At 49.7% G+C, this 23,279-nt stretch overlaps 8 protein-coding genes across 8 annotated transcripts; 2 read left to right on the forward strand and 6 right to left on the reverse strand.

Annotated features, from left to right (window-relative positions):
- Positions 1 to 1,709: 1,709 nt before the first annotated feature.
- On the forward strand, positions 1,710 to 2,519 carry N7520_010407 (velvet factor family protein; the record flags this gene model as incomplete). Its single annotated transcript, XM_057144340.1, has 1 exon — positions 1,710 to 2,519. The coding sequence occupies one exon, from the start codon at positions 1,710 to 1,712 to the stop codon at positions 2,517 to 2,519; it is 810 nt and encodes a 269-aa protein (XP_056990094.1).
- A 487-nt stretch (positions 2,520 to 3,006) lies between these two features.
- Positions 3,007 to 4,285, reverse strand: N7520_010408 (uncharacterized protein; the record flags this gene model as incomplete). The annotated part of the gene is made up of 4 exons (XM_057144341.1): positions 3,007 to 3,413; positions 3,720 to 3,821; positions 3,877 to 4,035; positions 4,096 to 4,285. 4 exons carry the CDS (start codon positions 4,283 to 4,285, stop codon positions 3,007 to 3,009), a joined length of 858 nt encoding a protein of 285 aa, XP_056990095.1.
- A 669-nt stretch (positions 4,286 to 4,954) lies between these two features.
- N7520_010409 (uncharacterized protein) lies at positions 4,955 to 6,607 on the reverse strand (the record flags this gene model as incomplete). Its single annotated transcript, XM_057144342.1, has 2 exons — positions 4,955 to 5,997; positions 6,085 to 6,607. The coding sequence occupies 2 exons, from the start codon at positions 6,605 to 6,607 to the stop codon at positions 4,955 to 4,957; spliced, it is 1,566 nt and encodes a 521-aa protein (XP_056990096.1).
- A 429-nt stretch (positions 6,608 to 7,036) lies between these two features.
- On the reverse strand, positions 7,037 to 7,723 carry N7520_010410 (mitochondrial 54S ribosomal protein bL12m; the record flags this gene model as incomplete). Its single annotated transcript, XM_057144343.1, has 2 exons — positions 7,037 to 7,372; positions 7,499 to 7,723. 2 exons carry the CDS (start codon positions 7,721 to 7,723, stop codon positions 7,037 to 7,039), a joined length of 561 nt encoding a protein of 186 aa, XP_056990097.1.
- A 427-nt stretch (positions 7,724 to 8,150) lies between these two features.
- On the reverse strand, positions 8,151 to 10,030 carry N7520_010411 (chaperonin-containing T-complex subunit CCT8; the record flags this gene model as incomplete). Its single annotated transcript, XM_057144344.1, has 3 exons — positions 8,151 to 9,424; positions 9,483 to 9,853; positions 9,972 to 10,030. 3 exons carry the CDS (start codon positions 10,028 to 10,030, stop codon positions 8,151 to 8,153), a joined length of 1,704 nt encoding a protein of 567 aa, XP_056990098.1.
- A 244-nt stretch (positions 10,031 to 10,274) lies between these two features.
- N7520_010412 (M48 family metallopeptidase) lies at positions 10,275 to 11,934 on the reverse strand (the record flags this gene model as incomplete). The annotated part of the gene is made up of 9 exons (XM_057144345.1): positions 10,275 to 10,327; positions 10,379 to 10,437; positions 10,490 to 10,521; positions 10,588 to 10,651; positions 10,701 to 10,746; positions 10,802 to 10,826; positions 10,884 to 11,124; positions 11,203 to 11,444; positions 11,497 to 11,934. 9 exons carry the CDS (start codon positions 11,932 to 11,934, stop codon positions 10,275 to 10,277), a joined length of 1,200 nt encoding a protein of 399 aa, XP_056990099.1.
- A 595-nt stretch (positions 11,935 to 12,529) lies between these two features.
- Positions 12,530 to 18,613, reverse strand: N7520_010413 (VWA and PH domain-containing RING finger protein; the record flags this gene model as incomplete). The annotated part of the gene is made up of 4 exons (XM_057144346.1): positions 12,530 to 14,627; positions 14,685 to 15,369; positions 15,429 to 15,926; positions 18,508 to 18,613. 4 exons carry the CDS (start codon positions 18,611 to 18,613, stop codon positions 12,530 to 12,532), a joined length of 3,387 nt encoding a protein of 1,128 aa, XP_056990100.1.
- A 3,195-nt stretch (positions 18,614 to 21,808) lies between these two features.
- Positions 21,809 to 23,227, forward strand: N7520_010414 (pyruvate dehydrogenase (acetyl-transferring) subunit E1 alpha; the record flags this gene model as incomplete). Its single annotated transcript, XM_057144347.1, has 4 exons — positions 21,809 to 21,928; positions 22,014 to 22,147; positions 22,215 to 22,669; positions 22,725 to 23,227. The coding sequence occupies 4 exons, from the start codon at positions 21,809 to 21,811 to the stop codon at positions 23,225 to 23,227; spliced, it is 1,212 nt and encodes a 403-aa protein (XP_056990101.1).
- Positions 23,228 to 23,279: the final 52 nt, after the last annotated feature.

Below are 23,279 nucleotides of genomic sequence, written 5' to 3' on the forward strand. Positions count from 1 at the left end.
TGACCGAAAAGCTTGCCACCATTGAAAACTAAGGTGTCAAGGATCCCCCCCACTGTGGGGGCTGAAGATCACGCCAAGCCTGGGCAGAACTAGTCGGTCAGCATTGGGCCTTTGATTATGCCTCTCGCTCTCGCTTTACACTCTACTTTATACTCTACAAAGTTATTCTATTTGACCTGAGATGATCCCGTTCCAGTTCCATGGAACCCAACAAAGTTATTGTTTTTCTTTTTTTTTCTCGACTTCAACCCGATCATGATGGTTTGGAATCTGATTCCTTGGGTTTCCCCCCCTAATTCTCACTACCCGAGGGCCGACATTCAGGCGACTGTGGGCAAGCCACATCCCGAATTCCAGGAAACTTTCCTAAGCCTCCGTGCATGGCATATTTTCCTTAACGCTAACGCCGAAATCCCAAACTCTGGTCTTTTTACAAGGTCTGTCAGGGACCAAAAATCTCAAATCACGCACAGACTAAAATGTACAGTGGCGAAACCACCTATTCGGCCCGTTCCCCCGGGTCTTCCCTAGTCGTCAGTGGGGCTTTACCGTAAAATTCATGAGAGCAGATCCTACTGACAATTCACACTTGTTTTCGGGAGACTGATTGGATCATTGGGAGAAAGTGGATTCTTGAGTATTATTTCATGACATTACAATACGTGGAAAATCAAGAAATGATGAAAAAGAAAGGAATAGAAAAAGAAATGAAAAATGAAGAAACGATTAGAACTCACCCCCTCGCATATTCTCCAGATCCATTTTTTTTTCACCGAAAGGTTCCTCCGTTTATCAGATGTGGGAAAGATCCAGGATATGCAATCTGGAGGGGTTTGATTACTCACGGCCCTGCACAACTTGCGTCCTTGCGTCCTTACATATAAGAAACTCTACAACATCTGAGACATCAAATTTGTCCCGAGCGGGTGTGGCTGACTGACCGCTTTGTGGGTCACATCCAATGCCTTACGAGCTGAAAGAGTCAGGGCCTTACTTAAAGTAGCGCAACGGCCGCCCAACGGCGCCTGCGCCTTTCAGGATAGATGTCGAGGACCCCTTCACAGCAATGGGGGCATCCCACTGATCGGCCTCATGACCCTACATATCAGCCTGTGCCCATGACATATCATTCGCATCATGGTTCTTCTCGTCCACCAGGCTATGGTCCTGTCTTGTCACCTGGGGGTCCCAGATTACCACCTTTGGGACGGAGGAACCCTGATCCAAGATATATGCCAGTACTTTCTGCGGATAGTAGCTATGTGAATCCTGTGGTACCGCAGACGCTGCCGCTACGAGTTCATCACCCTATCATTGCGGATTCACGAGACTATAATGTCATATACACAGAAAGACCGAGTCCACTGTCAACTCAAGGCAATGAGTTCCCTAGTTATCGGTTTCGATCATACGACCAGGAGTCCCAGTAAAGTTCCTTTTTCTTTTCATTATTCTTATCGAACCACCACCTGTCAGTCGTCCGTCCTTTGTCTGGTGCACAAATGATCAGCTCTACTTCAGAAGTACTGCTGTCTGGATACTATTTTGTCAACCTTTTCTGACTGGATCTCTCTAGATATAGCAACAGTTCTATAGCTATACCTAGCCCTATACACTCGGAGAAATCTCCAATCTCCGTGGGCAGTCAACTTCCAGCCATCATACCCAATGAGAAAGATCCCCAACGCCCTCGTACTCCACCTTACAGTATGCCCCATGGCTTCGACAAACTCTTACATCATGAACCCGAGTCGTCACCTCCCGCACCACCCCGCCGGAAATCAATTCAACCACGATACCATCTTCATGTCCGACAACAGCCCATCGGCGCACGAGCATGCGGCGCCGGTGACCGAGATCGTCGCCCCGTCGACCCTCCACCAATCGTCCAAATCCTCCTCACAGACTTCGACCCAGAATCCCAAGACGACAAAGACACCCTCCAAGATCCCCGCTTCACAGTAGGCTGTCTACTATTTCCTTACTCATCAGACCCCGCCAATTCAACGCCAACCCCTCAGCCCTCCGAAGAAGCAGACCCAGAATCCGACGGTGTCGCTCGAGCAGACGACGACTTCTCCACCCCCCTCCTCTCAGGAAAAGCATTCATGTCCCCATTCTACGTCGACGCAGATCCAGATCCCAACTCCGCACCAACCCACCCCTCCAGCTCGGGCTTAGATGACAATGCTTTTTCTTCCCATCCTAATCCCAATCTACGCAATGCCTCCAAACTTCACCAGCCCGCTACATTTTTCATCTTTGCCGACCTATCTATTCGGACGGCCGGGTTGTATCGTTTGCAGTTCCGGCTTATGAATTGGGGCTCGGTTGAAGATACCGGTCAATCTATGCCTATTCTTGCCGAGGCTTGGTCGGATCCGTTTAGGGTTTATTCTGCGAAGGATTTTCCGGGAATGAGAGATTCTTCTATTTTGGCTGAAGGGTTGAAGGAAATGGGGTTTGTGGAGTTGAAGACTCGTGGGAATGGGAAGGGGAAGGGAAGGAAGAGGTGGTGAATCTTTTCCCTCCTCTTTTCTTATTTTCTCTCTTTTTCCTGGATGGCTTTTATACCAATCTTTGCTTTACTTGGTCCTTCATTGGATTTCTTTTCGCAAGGTCGGTATTGGCTGTGTTGGATGGGATGAACGAGAATGAAAGGGGAGTGCCTTTTGTTTTCTTTTCTTTTCCGTTCCTGCATTGATATGAGATATGAATGACGTGAAATGACGATTTTCTTTTGTATAACCATGGTGGGATGAACTTCCGATGAGTTAGTTGGTGTTTGGTAAATAGAAATGGGAGAAAATCATGACATACTAGTAGATTAGTTGGAACCTTAGCAAAACTGACTTATTTCATTTTGGCATAGCAGATACAACAGTACATAAACTAGAGAGAAATACAAAAAAATGGATAGAAATACACACATAAAGTAAATAGAAATACAAACATAAACTGGATAGAAATACAAATACGATTAATCAATCGAAAGAAGGAACCCCCCTAATATCCACGCTGGTTCCCGACATTGCTCTGCTGCTCATTAGCACGAGTAACCCTAGGATCAAGCTTATTCATAGGATCAACATTCTGACCCTGACTCTGAACCCCACCCTGACCCCCAGACATACCCATGCCCCCACTGCCACCAGCAGCAGCATTGCCACCAAATCCCTGCTGTCCACCCATGCCTTGCTGTCCAGCCATACCCTGCTGTCCACCCAAACCACCAGCCTCCTGGCAAGGCGCAGCATGACTAGTAGTAGAGTGAGTTTTGTTCTCCTGGAGAGAACTACTGTAATCATCCTCGCTCTTCAACTCGTTACCCATTTCACCGGGCTGGGTGTGGGCTTTGTGTTCCTGGGTGGCCTTGGAATAATTTTCTTCGGATTTCTTGTGGTTATCGAAAGCTGGGGGACGTAGCTGTTCCTGGTTCAGTCCCTGTCCCTGGCTCAGTCCCTGTCCCTGGCTTAGTCCCTGTCCCTGGCTTAGTCCCTGTCCCTGGCTTAGTCCCTGTCCCTGGTTCATTCCCTTTTCGTTCAGTCCCTGTCCCTGTGTCTGTCCACGTCCCTGTCCGAGAGAGGATGTGTTACTAGGATCGAAGCCTTGGGCGTGAGCGACGTTAGGACGGGATCCCTCTGTTCCACGATTGGCGCGGTGATCTACTAGAGTTGGTTTTTGTTTTGTAAGTGGATGTAGTTGTGCAATGAACATACCTTGGTCGCTATCAACCCGAGGATCCATTTTATTGGCCATTGCTGAATCATGAGGGCCGACGTTGGAACGAGATCCCATTGTTCCTTGATTGGCGCGGTGATCTACAAGAGTTGGTTTTTTGTTTTTGAATGTGGGTGTGGTGTGGAAATAACTTACCCTGGTCACTATCAACCCGGGGATCCAGCTTGTTGGCAGTTGCTGAATCATGAGGGCCAGCGTTGGTTGCGCCAGACCTGGCTGATGCGTAGGAGTCAGAGCCGGTGGGACCGGTGTTATGACTGCCCTTGGTATTGGTTGAATCTACGTTCGAGGGCTCTGGTGACTAGTCAGCATATGAAGAAGTATCATACATAAGTACTTAAGAGAAGAACTGACCATTGAACCTGGTGTGGGAACCAGTGGTATCACCGCGGCTATGACCAAATGGATTCGTGGGTCTGTCAGAGGGATTGTTGGTTTCAGTGCCCGGGGCATTGGAGCCATAGTTATCGTCATCTCTGTAGGTGCGGTCTTCCTTGTCACGATCAGTCATGGCGTCTTTGACTTTGTGCATGAAGTTCGACATTTTGATTCTGCAACAAATATTGGTTAAAAGTTTCTTGAGTTATTTGAATCGGATAAGAGAATTTAATGTTTGCAAAAGTGATACGTTACTCGCCAGCTCTATATACCCCTCGTCATGTTAATTAGCCTTGTTTGAGAATACCCCCATGACGCCATGTGAAGCTTATACGAGCTCAAATCTAAACTGAATATGAATCAAGGTCTATGACTGGTCTTTTGTCGGCTTTATGACGTTTCAAACAGGTTCAAGCCACCAACGTGACTAGTTCATGAAAGATGAGTTGAGCCATCAGTGTCATCGATGCTTTTGTCTAGGTTTGAAAGTTACGAATGACATAGATTCATGCCTGGTCTCTAAGAGGATGACCAGTGAAAATGATGATGCGGTGATGTACACGAGCTTTACCCCAGGTTCCATGGACAGAGGAACCATGGTTCTATATTCAGGTTTTGGCGAGCACAAAATACCGGTATGACCATCACGGAAATTTATTTGATGATGCTAATCGAGTTATATAATCCAATTGTCAAGTAGAAATAGGCAGCAGGTAATAGTAGAAGATCTAATTGGTTGAATATATAGGTACAAACATTTGAACTTGGCAACTCCCGAAAGAACTCCGTAGATATACAAAATGTACAATTCAAATCCATTAGTAACATCCCTCCCTCATCGAACAGGTAACATCTTCTTCGGCACCGATGGCTCATAATCCTTATTAAACCAATTAGCCTTCAAGTCCGCCACCTTCTTCGAATAGACGGGATCATATTCCATATGCGAAAGTTCCAACATTTGCCGGCCTTCCGTCATCAAGCCCATCTCCCGCGACAGAAGCGCATGCATAAAGCTTGCCCGGAGTTCACCATTCCAGGCGGCGGCTTGATAATACCAACTGAGCGCAAGCCGGTGGTATTCAGCACGGCTCATGGAACGGTTGAATAGGCCTTTCAAATGTTTGACGATCTGCTTGCTAAGCTTTTTGGGTGGTTCGATTTCAGCCTTAGAGTCGACGTCAATCGGTTTCCAGTTTGCGACCGGGTCGGGATTGGCTCGTGTGGGCTTTTGTTCACCGCGTGTTGGGTACACCCCTTGATGGGTGAGGTAGTAGAAATTTGCGAGGTAGAAACAAGCTGATCCTTCGCCCTGCGTGGCAGCTTTGGACATGCATTCTTCATACATCTCCAAGTTGTTCTTGTTCATCATAAGGGATGCGTATTCGATTAGCGCTGCGGGTTCGTTGTATTCCAGTGCTGCGACTCGGAGCGCTTCATCTGCTTTGGCGCGGTATTCCTTGGAAGTCTTCGCTTCGCCCATTGTTGCCAGGATCAGCGCGTATAACCTGTATGGTGACTCCATGAGGCCACCCAGACAGATGTCCTCGAATGGCAAGGGTTTTCGTGCTGTCGGGGAGAGATACGGCAGCACCTTCTCTTCTAGAAGCTTAGCAGAGGCCTCATGTTGCCCCCGTAAATGCATGATCTTTGCCTGCAGTAGTATGGCAGGAGGGTATCCATGATCCGCCAATTCGAACAAACGCTTAAACAGAACAGTATCGTGCTCCGGTGCATGTGTATCCGAGATAGTGTTTCGCGTAAAGATCACAAGCGGAAGAGCAGCGCCAGCGCCTGCACATGCCAAATTAAGCCATTGGCGAAAGGCCTTGCTCTCAGCACTGACCATCCAACCAATGCGGTAAATAGCATCGACATCTGCACTCTTATCAGTAACTGACTTGCATAGATTCCCCGAGATACTATTCGGGGTAGATCCTCTTGCCTGCTTAAAAAGAAACTCACCTGTCGAAATAGCCCGAATAATATCTTTCCCTTCATCTGCCCGCGAATCCCACGCCGCTCTGATCAGCTGATCACCCACATCTTTGTATGTCTTCTCACTGATAGCACTGGGAATCAGACCGTCTCTAGTGGCAGCTGCGTACGCCCATTTTGAATGCGTTTCATGCTTATGCAACATCTCCTCCATAGTCCCAACGTATTCCGGTTTGAAGACGCGCAAAGGTTCCATTAATAGGCCCGTGCCAGCAACGCCACTCATCGGGTCCCAGGCAGCACGGAAATTGGTTTCGCGTTGTTTTTGTTCTCGCGCTCGCTTTGCGGCAGGTGCTGGGCGAGCCCGCACTTTTGCCTGTTTCGACGAGGTACTGTGGAATGGCCGTGTGGTGCGGATCGCATGGCTATTGGCTTTGAGTAGATTTGCGGGTGTAAGGCTGCTTGCTCGAGGCAAGTCGATTATCGCAGAGGTGGGCGCGAGGGCTTTTCGGAAGTAGAGCCATTGCCGCAGGGCTGCCTTTGTTCCCATTGTGGCTGGTGGGAACAGGGACCTCGGGAGATGTGTAGAATGTTCGTTGGTTGAGGTGGAAAATCGCGGAGTCGGAATTGATCCGCATTTTGACACATGCAGTTGGGTTAGCCAGATCAACCTTATATATCTGTATTTACAGAAGCCTATTTACTTGATTCCTGGGAAATGAGAGAGATGATTGCTGAAATGCTCAATGCAGTCAATTAAACAAAAACGAGCCCTTTGTACTAGACGGGTCCATAACGATGCGTATAATATACATTTGCCCTCAACCAGGGCCAACGCTCCAGGATATCCTTGAAGCCCTAAATCCTAAATCCTCGTACATGCCCAGATCTTAGAAAAACAAGGAGAGCAAAGTAACAAAAAAAAACAGCTCTATCCAATCCCTCCATTCGGAACCCCAGTTCCACTTGTGTTTTTTTTTTACTCCATGACAACCTTGGCACCAAGAGCCTTGAGGGTCTCAATGATCTTCTCCGCCTCCTCCTTGGGCACAGACTCCTTCATGATCTTCGGCACGGACTCGACGAACTTCTTGCTGTCCACCAGTGACAGACCAAGCATGTTCTTGACCTCCTTGATGACCTTGGGCTTGGAACCAGCCTCGAACGACTCAAGCTTCAGGTTAAACAGGGTCTTCTCGGCGGCGGCGGGAGCAGCCTCTTCCTCCTCAACAGCGGCAGCAGCTCCGGGAGCAGCGGCACCACCGGGGGCCATGGCGAAACCGCCAACGGGAAGGTCGGGGATGTTCAGGCGAGTCTAAAGAGAATAAATTAGTTTTAATTCTTTCTCCCCTGGACTACCACATGTGGAATGTCGGGATTCTATTCCCATTGACGCAATTACAAGAGTCATTGCGCTTCATAAATCAGGGCGATGACCAACCTTCAAGCTCGAAACAAGATCGGCGGTCTCCAAAAGGGTCAATGTGCTGATCTGGTCAACGATCTGGGAGATCTTGGGGTTAACGGGCGCAGCGGCGGCGCCGGTCGACTCCCATCGTCGGCTGGCAGGTGTGCGGGTTGTGGGCAGGTATGTAGACGCGATGCGCAGGGAGGACGGGCGGACGGAGCCGGAGAGCTGACGGTAGGCGCGGGCAGAGAGAGACATGGCGGAGGTGAGGATGAGGAACGAGGAGGAATTTGAAGAAATTCTCAATTGAGGAGACGCTCCGTGGTAGAGGAATGGGGGAGATAATTAGCTTCGCCGCGTTACAGGACGAAAAGTGAGTGATGGGTTTCGGGGAAAATCTGGGTGTCACGTGGACGCATATGTATTATGTCAGCTTCGAGATAAGCCAAAACCTTTGGGCTAACTTGTGTACATTATTCCATTTTAGTAGTGTTTTTTATTTACTTGATAGATCTAGACCACAATGTATGGATGAATTATCATACTCGGCTATACACACCAGGCGACTTTTTTTTCGTGATATCGTACGGAAATCTATCAGCGTCCCAACGGTCTCGAAGCCAACAGAAAAGAAAGAGAGAATCCCAGGTAAATGCACGTTAACCACGTTTATTTAACGTTAGATTTAATCCTCATCCCAGTTGGGGTTGGGGCCTGGCGGCTTGGGTCCACCGGCCTGGCGAGCCACGATGATCTGATCGACGCTCAACACAGTCCGGGCAGCCTCACTGGCCAGGCGGATGGCCCAGCTCTTTGAGGCCAACAGGTCAAGGATGCCCTCATCCACGGCATCAAGAGTACCATCGGAATCACCACCAATCTCAAGATCCACACCAGTAGTCCAGTAGGGCTCTTCCTCCTCGGATGAGCTACCCTCTTCCTCTGTGGTGGCAGCGGCAGCGGCACGGTGGTGTGCGGTGTACAGGCGGGAAAGAACCTCAGTGGCATCCAGACCGGCAGACTCTGCGAGAAGGCGGGGGATGACCTCGAACGCCTCGGCGTACTTGCGGATGGCGTGCTGGGGCAGGCCGGGGGTCTTGTCGGCAAAGGCGGAGATCCGCTCAACGAGCTGGATCTCAGTGGCACCGGCACCGGGAACCAGGCGCGGGTCCTTGGTGATGGCCTTGACAACATTCACACCATCATCGATGGCGCGCTCAACATCCTCGAGGTGGTTCTGGGTAGCACCGCGGAGCACAATGGTGGAAGTGCGGGTCACGGCATTGGCGTCCTCTTGACGGAAGACAGTCACGCGGTCACCGCCAATCTCAGTAGTCTCGATGACATCAACTTGGCCCATCTCATCGGGCATAGGGGCACCCAGGCGGGCCAAGGGGGTGGCGCCGACCACACGGCACAGGCGACGGAGCTCGAACTTGGAGAGAATCTTGATAACCAGGATGTTGAAACGGTTGAGGTAGTGAAGGGCCAGATCGCCGACGGTGGAACCAGCGACGACTACACGCAGACCGGAGTCGTAGAGCTCCTTGATAGCGGTCTCCAGACGGTCCTCCTCGCCCTTGGTGTAGTCCATCATCTCCTGGGCGTTCTTCAACAGAACGGTACCCTTGGTCTCGGTTTGGGAAATATCAATCGGGCAGCTGAACACGCCGACCTTGGCCCTCTTGGCCGACTTAACAACTCCATCAGGCTCACGTCCAAACACCATACCCTTCACAACCTTAGACTGCTCCAAGCTGCCACCCATGATCTTAACAACTCGCACATTGTCGACATTGAAGTTAAGGGGGTTCTTAGGCAGGACCGCGAGGACCGCCTCTGCTACCAAACCAGCCAGGATATCCTCAGTGCCAGACTGCTTGCTAGCCACGACTGTGCGGAGCGCCTTACTGAGTTCCTCTTTCGAACGCATATCCTGAAGCCGGTCGACCTCGAGATCTAGAAAAGAGATAACCAGTCAGCTAACCCCCTCCAATATCCAAGATCGAAAACATACCCTCTAGAACCTTCAGAGCATAGTTCTGTGCCTTCTCGTAACCCGAAACAATATCACTGGTCTTCAAACCCAGGCGAATAAGCTCCTCCGCCTTCTTCAGCAACTCGCCCGCCAGAATAATAACCAAGTTGGTACCATCGCCCATCTCCTGGTCTTGCTGCTGACTAGCCATAACAAGAAGCTTAGCGGCGGGGTGAACCACATCCAGCTCGCGGAGGATTGTAGCAGCGTCGGAGGTGAGAATCATCTTCTGCAGGTGGTTGATGACGATCTTGTTGCGGCCGTAAGGGCCCAGAGAGGTCTGCACGGTTCCCGAGATGGCCTGGCAGGCCTCGATGTTACGGATGACAGCTCCATCTTCGGCATCGTGGCTGCATTGATAGGGGGGGTTAGTATGTTCTGGTGCTTGTGCTTTGCTTTGCGGGCGGGACGATAAGGAGGTGTGCAGCGGTGGGATGGGGTTTGGAATGGTTTCATTCATCTGCTTACCTCTGGTAGCCGGACTTGAAGAGGCCCGCTTGGGAGGGCCCAGGGAGTGATAGCGACATTGTGAGGTGTCGCGTCTAAGAAAGATGCGACGGGAATATGAGGGGGGGTGGTCGATGCTGGGTCGAGTTGTGCCGGGGATTTTTTGGGAGCTCGGGGATGGTGGGTTTGCTCCGTTTGCACGAGGGGAACTCACCAGTTGACTTTTTAGACAACTAATTCAAGATGTATTAGGAGAGGCATTTATATTCTTATATTACAGCATTTACATTTCTTTGGAAGTTCTAACTTCCTCTGAAATTTCCTTCACCAACCATATGAACTACCCTGCGAACGCAGCGCATTTTGAAACTGGGGCACTATAAAGACCGAAATTAGTAACTCATCTGATGTAATCTCATAAGACTTACTATAACTTCCAAGAGAGCTGCAGCCATTCTCGGCATATATGTGCTCAGCTTTCTCGAGCCTGTAATTGGTTTGTCAATAATCAGAACACCTAAGTGAAAGAGTCATCTTACCATCCACGAATGGCTTCTTCGCGATTATAGCTCTATAAGTAGTGTTAGTCATGATAACCAGGAAATTTATGAGCAACTCTACTAGCTAAGGAACCTACCGAAGGATGAGTAGACAAAAATTGTGGCGGTGACCCCTTCTCCATTTTCTGCATCCGTTGCCATCTAGGACATTGTTAGTCGGGGTATGAAATTGGTGACTGGAGAAACATACAGCCTGACAGCAGCTTCCGGGTTAAAGCAAGCCTTGGACATCATCACTAGTAGTTATGGTCAGCAGCTAGTAAGTACTAGTTCACTCCCCGCTGTACATACACAACCCGATGTGATCTGCTTCAGCCTATTTTCATTCAATTAGCCAAATGATTTCCAATTCCAATCTTAAACGTAAACTTACCTCCTGTGTCCGTGAATTTGGCAGACTATACATGTATTCCATGACAAGCGAGCTCGTCTGTCCGGAGAAATCGAGTAAAAGCGCAACTAATAGAGCAACACCCATAGTCATGAAGCTATTGCTTACACGTTCCGCGGGATGATGTGCCACAACATGCGCAATCTCGTGTCCCAGAACAGCTGCAAGTCCGTCGTCATCTTGGCAAATGGGCAAAATTCCAGTAGCGACGAATACCTTCCCCCTAAACACAGGCACCCGAGTTAGCGAGCAGTCGCTTCTTAGCATCGAGCCAACCGATCGATTAGCTGAGTCTACTCACCCCGGAAGCACAAAAGCGTTCTTCATATCAGGATCTGCAATAACATGAACCTTCCAATCAGCACCTTCAATGGGCGCCAGGGGAATTAGACGCTGCAGGACCCGATCCACCTGCTGTGCCAAAGGATGATGATCGGGAAGGATCTTGCCGCGCTCTTCATTGAGAACCTGTTGGTAGGTTTCTCTACCCATTTGGAGTTCTGTTTTGGCAGATACTATGTTAAAGCGGCGGCGGCCAGTCACCTATTTCTAAATCGTTAGATTCGTCCTATAGTGTCGCATTCTGCTGACTTGCCTCTACTACATCGGTGTTGTATAGGTACACGCCTGATAATCCCAATCCAATCATGACATAATGATGTGGTTTCAAATATTGAACCAAGGCGAAGAGTAGTGGTTGGCGTCGTCCTGCTGTTCCAAAGCGGTTATAGGTGTTTCGTTGGTAGCTGGATTGCGGGCCCGAGGAAAATGCTCTGCGGGAGTTTAAGGGGTATCGGTATCTAGGTAGTGATTGAAGGGTTTGGAGAGGCTTTCTGGGTAATACACTGGGGACCCATGGTGAGTATATTCGGGGAGAGGCTGTTTGAGCTGTACGCGACAGCTGGGGTTCTAGAAAGTGAGAACCGCGGAGTCGCAGGAATGATGGTTGCGCCCATGAGGACAGAGATAGGCGAGCGCCATGAAGCGCACGCAAATTCGATCTGTTTAGCATAACTTCGTTGTAAGTAACCATGGTATATATCAAGAAGTCAGACGAGAGAGAGCAGGATTTGGAGGTGACTCGAAAGGTGAAGGGTGAAGGGTGGAGGTGCGCAGGCGGAGATAAGCTGCCACGGCGTTAGCCAACTTTAGCCGCAGCCAATTCCAAGTGGGCCACAGCTAGTAGGTTACATAAGTCCATTTAAAAGAATCTTTACAAGGTAACGTATATAGTCATTAATCACAATGGGAATCAATGTTGCAAGGACTTTATCAATCCAGGAGATCGTCACAGGATTTGAACAGTAATCGCAGAAAGAAGGGCAAAAAAACCTATCCCATCCTCACACCATAACCAAGACCGTTAGAGCATTGTAGAGAAACAGATGTATAACACGGTACCAATCCAAGGAAAAGTGCAAACACACCAAAACGAAAGCCCATGGTATCATGCTGCACAGTCATGGCGGGAACAAAAGTGGTATCATAGGGCAAAATGGAAAAAAAGAGGAAAAGATTCAAGTCATGAGCCGACTCCCCGAGGAACGCACGTATCAACCCATAAAGACAAACAGATAATATGAACAATATGCAAAATATGAGAGAAATATGTAAAAATATGAGACCATTTATTCTTCGGTCAATGCATCGTCACCCATCTCACGCCAATCTTTTGACCGGTCTGTCAATCGACGGACACCAGCAATGCGTTGTGCCCAGTGGGCTTCAGATGCAGTGCGGTAGGTGTAGGCGCGTTGTGATGAAATGACGCCGATGCTCTGGAGGACCGCCTTGCGGGAGTCACGGCCGAACACGGCAGGGTGGTTGATCCACTCCAGAGCAGCATCCAAGTCCGCATTGAGAGCAGTCATGGTCCGGGTATCAACAGAAGAGGTAGGTGTGATGGTTGCAGTTTCAGATGCGGAGGAGGCGTGACTCTCCCCAAAGGTGGAAGACTTGGGCGAGGAGGAGCTCGGGGTGTGGTCGCCTCGGCTGCCCGAGTCGCTGGTGCCCGACCGAGAAGCTACTGGCGGAAGGGGAGGCAGGCCACCCTTGCCGAGACCCTTGAGGATACTTCGGGTTTCGTTCAAGAGATGCTCCCCACGATCATGCTGACCACGAGAGACGAGCGTGAGCGCGCGGGTCAACATATCAGAGGTAAGCAGTTCCATGCGTCGCTGCACAATCGAGGGGTGAGGGGGGATGGGAGGTGTCGTGGGTCGTTGGTTTTTGGCCCTGGGGTTGGGTGGGAGCATGGTGATGGCAAGCAGTGATGGGCGAGGGGAGTGAGTGAGGTGGCCATCCCGAAGAAGATCACCATAGGTCAGGTCAGCTTGGATCAGGGGAACCTCCTCCACACTGAGAACTCGCTGCTCATCCCCATCTAGGCCACCGCCCAGCGCCTCCAATCCGGAAACCAAACTCTCCCAGGGGTCCTGGGGCATATTGTCTGGTGTTGCATTGTCAGGGGAAATGACCAGCTGTACCAAGACATCGCGCTTGTCACCAAATCGGAGGTCTCCCAAGGCCGCTTCGGCATCCTTGCCTGTAGCACGCTTTGTGGTGTGAAGGGCACCACTAATCTTCACAAACTTGGCAGGGGATCCTTCTGGCAAGCGAAGCTTGAGCTTGACATTTTGGTGAGATGTGGTTTGTAAGGCACCCAAGCAGCCGGCAACACATTCCCGCAGCATCATCCAGTCCTTCACATAGAGGTAGGAACCCTTGGTGCGAGTGGAGAGCTCAATCATCGTGTCCGGTTTGTGGGTCAGGCCAAGTCCGAATGAGTGGATGTTGATCTTGGCGGCCTCGGCGCGCGAGACCACGAAATCAACACTTTCGGGGTCCGAGGTAGACGAATCACTAATCAACAGGATAGTCGAAACAGGATTGTTCAACTTGCGCTGCATCAGGAGATCCATCGCTACATTCGCGCCCTCAACCACATCAGCACGAAGACTCTTCTGGCCCACTGGTCGAATAGAATCAAGAATCTTGTTCCATCCACTCCAGTTCTTGGTAGTCATGCCCACCAAAGGTACCCCACCACCACTCGAACCGAACGTCACTAATCCCATGCGGTCTCGAGGACCCAGATTCATAACCAGGAACTTAAGAGCATCACGCATCAAAGTAATCTTCAGACCCTGCATAGACGACGACACGGGAATAACCACCACGAGATCGATGGGAACATGGAACGAGTCGATCGATGCTTTTTCCATGTCGGGATTGCTATAGTCAGTGATGGCAGTGTTGTTAGACTTGCCCGCGCCATAGGACGAGTTGATAGAGGCTTGACGTTGAATACGGCTGGTCCGGTAGTCATCCTCCTCTGCGCCGGAGTTATCGAGGTCATAATCCTGAGCGCGCGACAGATTCTCAATCGGGTGCAGATCCGTCAAGGCGCGGCGCCACATCTCCAGTTGCTGGCGAGACTGGAAGCGCAAGTAAAAGTAGGGGAGTTCGCTGACAGACAGATTTAGGGAAAGGATAGGTTCGTCGGCGCCCGCTTCCAGGGATTTCAAGTGCTTCTTGATGAGGATCGAGCCCTTCAGGGTGCAGCGTGGCCGTTTGCGCTTCTCTTCTTCATAGTGATGTGAGCTAGATGGTTTCTTCTCTTTGACACAGATAAGCATCTCAGCGAATAAATAACATTCCAACTCTTGCCATGATTCTCGGTCCTTGCCAACGCGCATCTGTCCATGCAGACGCAACTTGCCAAATCTATATCAAATGTATGTTAGCTTCGGCAGGAGAAACCCAAACCCTAAAACAACATACCGATTAAATTCCAGACCATGCCAATTGTCCACCCGGTTCTTGAGCTCCTCCGCGATCTCATCCAGATTCTCCGCCGGTTCCTGTTGAATGGATCGTGCGTCCTGAGAACCTCCAAATCGCGCAGAATATGGCTCATCCAACTGCTGTTGGGTGGCCTGGCTATGTCGCAGATCCTCTGCGTTCGGGCGCCAGTTGCCTTCCGGTACTTCGACCGTGATCAAGCAGGTCAGGGACTGTTGCTGACGGGATCGGTTCATGGTGGGGAATTCGCTGCGCACGGTGACGATTGGGGCGGGGATGGGGTTCTTAGTGACTCCCTTTCGCGGACTCAAGTCCGATTCCATGGCCTGCACATCATAGTCATGTCGCCGTCCACTGCTGGAATGTTGAGCCTCGTTGTAATCCCCCGAGGAGCCTGCCGCACTGCCATTTCGTGAGTGAGGTTGACGAGGTTGCGATGCTGTAGTCAGGCGCTCGACCCGTTCCCGCTGTCCGGTAGTATCCCGGCTGTCACGACGTGCACCAAATGAAGAATCGCGGTTGTTTGAGCGACTCCCGCTGTCACTAGGTGGTCGGCGTATCGATTGCTGTTCCCATGGGGTTGTACCTGTGATGCCCGTGACGCCACTCCGTGTAGTGGCAGTATCGCTCATGGTCACCGAGCGCACAATATTACTGATTTTCTCTGCAGATTCAAGTCCTGATTAGCCTCATCCTGTGTCTCATCTTTGAGGTGGTACGAACCAATATCCAAGACGTTGCCTCCACGGCTTGTATCAAGGCCTAGGGGTGCATCACATGTTGGGCAGTATTGCGATTCAAATTCACGGATGAATTCGTAAAAGCATGCTTCATGAGACACATGGCTGCAGGAAAATTGAAGGACCCGTTCTCCACGCAGGGTATGCTCGAGGGGCTCTTCGCAGACAGCGCATTCACTGCCAATGAACGTCCTCTCCCTCCGAGTACGAGTGCGGTCAACCTCCATGGGGCCGGCTGGGTGTCTGCCCGATCTAGAATTGAAAGACACGCGAGATTTATTGGAGTGCGACAGCACGGGGTCCGGGTATTCTGAATGAACGGAGCTTGCAGCAGCGGATAGCGCGCGCGGCCGGTTCGTACTCGTACTGCTGTCGTAGCGGGCGAGAAGAGTCTCTGATCGGTTGATATCAGTCTTGCGACCAAATGAACGTAAAGAACGGAAGGGCGAGCGGGACGGTGAATCTGGTCGCGATTGAAATTCTGTACCTCACCCCATTAGCTCTGCGGGGCGGCAGTGGAAAAAAAGCAATGCTGACAGGCTTGGAATTTGGCCACGACTGGGTAGAGCTGGGTAAGATTGAATAGGATTGGAATGGGTCTGGAATGTGGGAATAGAGAAAAGAAGACAAAAAGAAGAATGCTATGGGAGTGTACTCCGTCAGGGGAGGTGTAGGAGCATCTAGAACAAGACAGGACAACACAGTCTCAGATATTCGGGTTCTCCGATCTGAACTCACCAGGTAATAAGGACTTTCTCTTAGATCGTAAGCCGTTAGGTAGAGAGTTTGAATCACTCCCAGACTTAGAATCCGATCTGGGAGAAAGTCGAGGTTTCCACATGGGGATCACCCTTAACAAGAAAGAGGAACAACCAGAGGTGGGGGGGGAAGGAGAAGGAGGAGAGTTAAAAAAAATAGGAAATAATAAAAATCCCAAAAAACCACCGAAACTTAAAAAATAATTTAAAAAACGGGATTTTTAGTTGTTTTCTTTTTTTTAATAAAAATCCAAGAATAAATAAAGGGGAAAGAAGTGTCAAGGGTAGAGGAAATTTTAATCTGAAAGAATCGGAGAATCACAAAGCGGCTTAGTTGGACCCAAAGTAATCCGTTTTCCCCCCTCGTAACCTTTCAGTATATTCATCCAGGGGCTTTAGGGACCAAAGTCTATTGGGTGAAGGACCCAGGGATTCATTTCACTAAACTAGTTAATATCATATCCAAGGAATAAAATAAATCAAAAATCAAAATTTGACAAAAAAGGAGAAAAGTGACGATCGTGGATTCTGTAGTAAAGTACCTGACTTTATGGAGAACGAGATCGGGTCCACTCTATACCAAAGTCGGTTTAGCGAATAACGAGCCATAACACTAGTTTAGCTTCGTGGGTCGGGGGTTTTTTTTTTCTTTTTCTTTTTCCCTATTTCCGAGCCCTTTCTCTTTTTTCAGTGGGACCCAGAGTATTGGATGAAGATTGAAGTTTATCATTCGTTCATTTGCTTGCTCCATTACGGAGTACCGGGTCACGGGATAGAAGGAAAATAGAACATTCTATCCCGCGTGGCAGAAACGTGGAACATACGAACTCCCTTTAGGCAAATCCCGCATACATTAGTGACAGAATCATCAGCCAGACTACATATGACCCGTAACAAACATAAGGATCATTGCCTTACTTCACTTCTGAGAAGTTGCTTGGGGATATTTACTGAAAATGATAATTCCCCGAGTGGTTCATGTGCAAGAGTGGGAACCAGGGCAATGGCCCCTGTTCTGCAAGTGCGGAACATGGCGGGGCTCATACTTCCCACTGGAGAGCTACAAGAGAAACATATCCAATTCTCGAGCACCCTGCTCCGATGAATACGCGGTCACCACATACATCAGACCTCTAGTTTGCCCCTGTCTCCCATCTATTGGGGTTGATCTATGTCCATGGTTGTAGTTGGAGCAAATCTATAAATCCTGAGCGGAGTCCAGCCGGCACCAATACAACCCTCCCAAGCCATACGCATTTCTGGCGCTTAGCCTTCTAAGTCTTTTTTCACATGCGGCGGAGTGATAACTAGAACTAGCCAAGTGCTTATATAGGGCTGTCATCAACCGACTTTAGACTTTTACTGAGTATGGAATACAAATGTGTCGATAAATTCTTCAGTGATCGGGTACAAAAGCCATGTGCTCCCCCTACTCCAATACTTCCAATTCCGTCATTTCCAGCGCCTTGGGATCGTCCATCATGGTTAATATATCCATGGATTCATCAGTTCCTGCAGAACCCTTTCCCCAGAACTCATCTCAGATGCTCGGCAAGATACCCTTTAACCTCATCCGACTGTACCAATCTTATGATTTCAAGTACTGCCTTAACCTTGGAACCAAAGCGCAAAAGGTGGAATCTTGGCAGAATGACATAAGCCCGGATGAATTACAATATTGGAAGTGGATACATGGGGAAGCTTCAAGATCTTTGATTGGTCAATGAGCCGAGCGTCGATCCTCCCAAACGTTTTCTGTCAATGGTACTGACAAAATCACTTCTCCCAAGGTTCATTTTCAGAGCACTTCAGCTTTTGGCTTTGACAGAAACGTCACTTTACGTTCACTCAACCCTTCGGCAAATAGTCAAACGTTTGTATCCGAGTCTCTCGAGGTTCGATTTGTAACCTGATGGCGGATCTTCAGTCATTCTCCGCGCAAATGACTACCGTAACCTGAGCCCACTCACGGAGATTTCCTAGCCCAGATCCCTAGCTTACCAGTGCGTACAAATCCACTCTACGCCTTGACCCCTATACCATCTGCCGCGCTTGCTCGCTTGCCTCGCCATCACCGCCATTCCATGTCCACTATTCCCCACACTTCGGCTCGTCTCGCACCCTAGTGGCCAGGTCGCCACCAGCACGAGCTAAGTGAAATTAAGTGCTCATCAACTCGTGGCACTCTGCCACTAATGTGGAGTCTCCCAAATATCGGCTGCACAAGTGATCGGTCCCGGCTCTGCTTTTTGGGTCCTTTCAATCCCAATATGACGATCATAACTGTCGACCCGCTCAACTGACCACTGATTGTGGTTCTGTCAGAAATGCTGGACCCGTAGGCAAGTCTAGCCTGGCCAGAACTCAGTGCAGGGATACTGCGTCGACAAAGGCTAACCAAGCCAGCCATCATTGGACGTGTCCATGGTTACGAAGATCCCGGATACAGCTTATGGTCGGGGAATTGATTCATCTACACGTGTAGATACGTAGTTTGACGTGTACGTGCCGGTTTCGTGCGAGATGTAGAGTGTCTCCGCATCCCCTGAGCTGTCAATCCGTGCCCTGCAGAAATTGATTGATCCATCGGAACCTCCGATCGTCACCACTATTGCCGAACTCATATGACAATGCCCCCCTTTTTGCCCCCGGTATTAGATGATTAGACTCTCCTATTATTTGCACCAAAAATAAGAACATACGCTCGCGTACAAAGTCCTACTATTCAGATATACTCAGATCATGCAAGTACAAACCTAAATGAAACTCAAAATGACCTTCCAAGCTATATTAGTCCCCAAAACTCAGCCATTGTTTACGCGCCCTGCGGCATGCATGATCGTCGCCGTTGAATGCCTTGCAAAGTGGGGATATGCACACCGTTCTTCGCCCATCCGGTTCTCCACTCGAGCTCATACTTGCAGAGTCACCAAGTGTCATACAACAAAAGGATTAGGATAATTTATCCACTGTCATTTTCTCTCTTTGTCCCACTTATCAACCCACCCCGATTTTTAACCGTTATGGGCTTCCTTTTCCATACGCGTTCGTCCGTGCTCAGGTGAAATCATGAAGCCGGCGTTTCAGGACATGAACATCAACCAAGTATCCACCTGGGACATGTGCGCTTGTCCTAAGTCAGAAATGCTGCTTCAATCCTGTCATGTCCATTACTGCGGAAAACAATTAAGGTTTGAAAGTGAAACCGCGTGGACGTCGGTCCTATTCACGGGAGCTAGTCCGTGCAGGAAGTAGATGCATAGGACTCAGGTTAACCCGCCGCTGCCATGGTCTATTGTGTTGATTCAAGTTGCAGCTTGGGGTTGTAGATAAATCGTGCATATGTAGGTGCCCAGGTGCCCAAGTTTTGTCTATGCGGGTATGTCTTAGCTTCAATGCGCGAATACCTCTCCTAGACTACTGCAACGGACTAAGTACGATATAGATTCAGTTTCTTGATTGGACTGGCCGACGCGACCGTATAATTTTACCTAATAAAGCGATCGACCTTTGCAGTAGCCGAGTCTCATATAGCTGAAGAAACAGGTGACAAGGCAGAGCACGTTTCAGGATCCCAGTCACTTCTCTCCACTAGCAGTCAATGTCATACATCTTCCAACCATCTTGCTGTATCACAAAGAAAATCATCCGATTTCTAATTATTTTGTCACATCCATATCCAGAAAGATCCACCATCTGAAAGCTCCTTCCACAAAGAGACTGATCAACCTTTGAAAATGCTAGGGTCGACTTGAAACTTCTACAAGAACCTACTATTTGACCACCGGAAAAGCCGGGCTTTTAAAAAGCGAGGTTCCGGCTTACCGGGATAGGCCAACTAGAGAGTCCAGACCATCAAGCTCTTGGCCACCTTGTTTGTTATTTTAATCCCCTTTTAGGCAAGGTGGACCGATATTCTACTAGCTCGCTCGGCGTTTCACCTCGGATGCGATTTGCGGCTCTACCATGGTATTCCAACTAGAGTTTTCTGGGAATTTATGTGGAATTCAGTCGGGATTACGGAGTAGACTGCAAAGAACTGTGTATTCGTGACCTTGCTGTATATGGCTAGCTGAAATCCGCGACCCTGTTTGGTTCACGCCCCGGAGCCCCATGCGAGTGGAGCGTCAATATTCGGAATACATCCGTGGCCCACGCGATTCTATCTAGGATATCGCCGAGCAGGACGAACCATGGAACTGGGACTAGAAATCGAGTATTTGGAAGATATGTCTCCGTAGAATAGGCCATTTCAGGCACTCGGTTTTTCCGCTATGCTTAAATTCCAATTTTAGCTCTGTCAGGTCCTTGAGCCTTGGATATGCAGGTGTGAAGCAAAACTATATTCTGCATCACAACACGCAATGATAATCACCGGCGGAAATGCGACGGGTCGTGTTGTTCAAATGGAGCGTTGCAACCCTACGTCTTTTGATATTTTCACATGTTAAATCTTTATGAATTGATGCATTCCCTCGTGGGTGTCAGTGAGGGGAAGTAAATATGCGAGTTGACTGATCAAGGCGTCGATTTAGCGTGGCTGGGACTGATGTGATTGATACACAATGGTCTTTCTGCCCCATTAATTTGCGCTATTGGTTTTTACTATGCACGGAAATGATTGGCTCGTTTGGAATCCAAGTCAATATTTCGTGGCTGCGATCCGTGTGGTTCAAGTGCTATATGATAAGCACTTGAGGGGTTATGTGGCCTGAACATCTACCTACTTTACTACCGTGCCTGGGGAAAATTGACGCACACGGTAGGACAACAGTTTTTCATTCCTGATCAAGAGTTCCTAAGTCCAGAAATCTGGGAATCTGATGTCTTCGGACTTTCATGCAAATCCATGGTCTCCAAATCGTTCTACTTATCCGCCATCTATTTAGTCTACCTAGCACCTGCATGTGAGGTACACCATCGTCTAAAGTATCTCCTGCCCTGTCTGAATCTCAAACACTCTCCTACTGTACCAGTTGAGAATCCATTCGACACACAGTTGATATATCTATATTCATTTGCAACAACAAATGCTATTGTTATGATTGCCGTCATGAATCACGAACTGGACGCCGCGCGGGTACACGCGGCGGTCAAGGTTATCAGCCGTAGTAGCCCAACTGGTGTATTGATCGGAACTTTCGGAGTATTCGAGGAAGGCTCGGACCTGGAGTTTATTGTTATCAAACATTCGTCTGATATTTCATCTTCATCGACTGTTCCTGGGAGGTTTTTCCAAGTCTTCCAAAGAAGCATTGTAGCTGTTGAGCAAGAAGTACCTCTACTGTTTTCCGAACTTGGAATAGATGGACTGATCGACTCTATCACAATCAAATTTCACCCAACAGCTGAAACAAATTAAATCATCACTTTCCTTCCCTAACCGATATCCTTTCTTTAATAATTCAAGCTTCCTGGGTAGAAAAATGATCTGATCTATACAAAGGGAAGCTCCGAGTTTGGTCTGTTTGCAGTTATCTACACCGGCGGCTCCCGAAGGGGAAACGCTTAAGTAATCGGGAAAGTTTGCTCCCAACATCTCATCGGAAAAGTATCGCTATCTCCCCCATCCCTTCTCCCATATACAATTGGGTCATCCTCCACCATGCTCTTCCGTTCCACAGTCCGCCAGGCTGCGCCTCTGCGCCGTCAGGCCTTCGCCCCCTTGACCCGTCGCTCCGTCACCACCGACGCCGCCTCTGCGCACGCCGAAAACATCCCGCAGGTTTGTTGAGCCCGTCCGGAAAACTGGGAAACCCCCGCCAATCACTGTCGGACTCAATGCTGATTCTGGTGATTGCGCTGCACAGGAGGATGACAAGCCGTTCACCGTCCGCCTCTCCGACGAGAGCTTCGAGACCTACGAGCTCGACCCGCCCCCATACACTCTGGAGACCACTAAGAAGGAGCTGAAGACCATGTATCACGACATGGTCGCGGTCAGGTATGCGCCTACCACTAGGAGCTTTCTCTATACACGTGCATACGTGCTAATTCCTTGATTCCTGCAGACGTATGGAGATGGCCGCCGACCGCCTGTACAAGGAGAAGAAGATCCGGGGTTTCTGCCATCTGTCCACCGGTCAGGAGGCCGTTGCTGTCGGTATTGAGCACGCTATCAACAGACAGGACAAGGTTATCACTTCTTACCGTTGCCACGGTTTCGCTTTGATGCGCGGTGGTACCGTCAAGTCCATCATTGGTGAGCTCTTGGGTCGCCGCGAGGGTATTGCGTACGGCAAGGGTGGTTCCATGCACATGTTCGCCGAGAACTTCTACGGTGGTAACGGTATTGTCGGCGCCCAGGTGCCCGTCGGTGCCGGTCTCGCTTTTGCTCAGCAGTACAACGAGCAGCCCAACACCTCCATTGTCCTCTACGGTGATGGTGCTTCCAACCAGGGTCAGGTCTTCGAGGCTTTCAACATGGCCAAGCTGTGGAACCTCCCCGTCCTGTTCGGTTGTGAGAGTAGGTTTACCCCAGTTGAAGCGTAACTTGGAATCGCAGAATTAACACGGAATAGACAACAAGTACGGTATGGGTACCTCCGCCGCCCGCTCCTCCGCCCTGACCGAGTACTACAAGCGTGGTCAGTACATCCCCGGTCTTAAGGTCAACGCCATGGACGTTCTGGCCACCAAGGCCGCCGTTCAGTACGGTAAGAACTACGCCATCTCTGGCAATGGCCCTCTCGTCATGGAGTACGTCACCTACCGTTACGGTGGTCACTCCATGTCCGACCCCGGTACCACCTACCGTAGCCGTGAGGAGATTCAGCGCATGCGCAGCACCAACGACCCCATCGCCGGCCTCAAGCAGAAGATGCTCGACTGGGGCGTCCCCGAGGAGGAGCTCAAGAGCATCGACAAGGCCGCCCGCGCCTACGTCGACGCCGAGGTCGCCGAGGCTGAGCAGATGGCCTTCCCCGAGGACTCTGCCCGCAACCTCTTCGAGGACATCTACGTCCGTGGCTCCGAGCCCAAGTGGATGCGTGGTCGTACCGTCGACGAGACCTTCTACTACTAGATGTCTCAATCTCCCGAAAGCTGCACGGTAGCGATCTAGATCTTGGCTTTAC

This window comes from Penicillium odoratum, assembly GCF_028828045.1.
Source record: "Penicillium odoratum strain IBT 22623 chromosome Unknown utg000008l_segment0_segment0, whole genome shotgun sequence".
In the NCBI taxonomy this organism is placed as follows: domain Eukaryota; kingdom Fungi; phylum Ascomycota; class Eurotiomycetes; order Eurotiales; family Aspergillaceae; genus Penicillium; species Penicillium odoratum.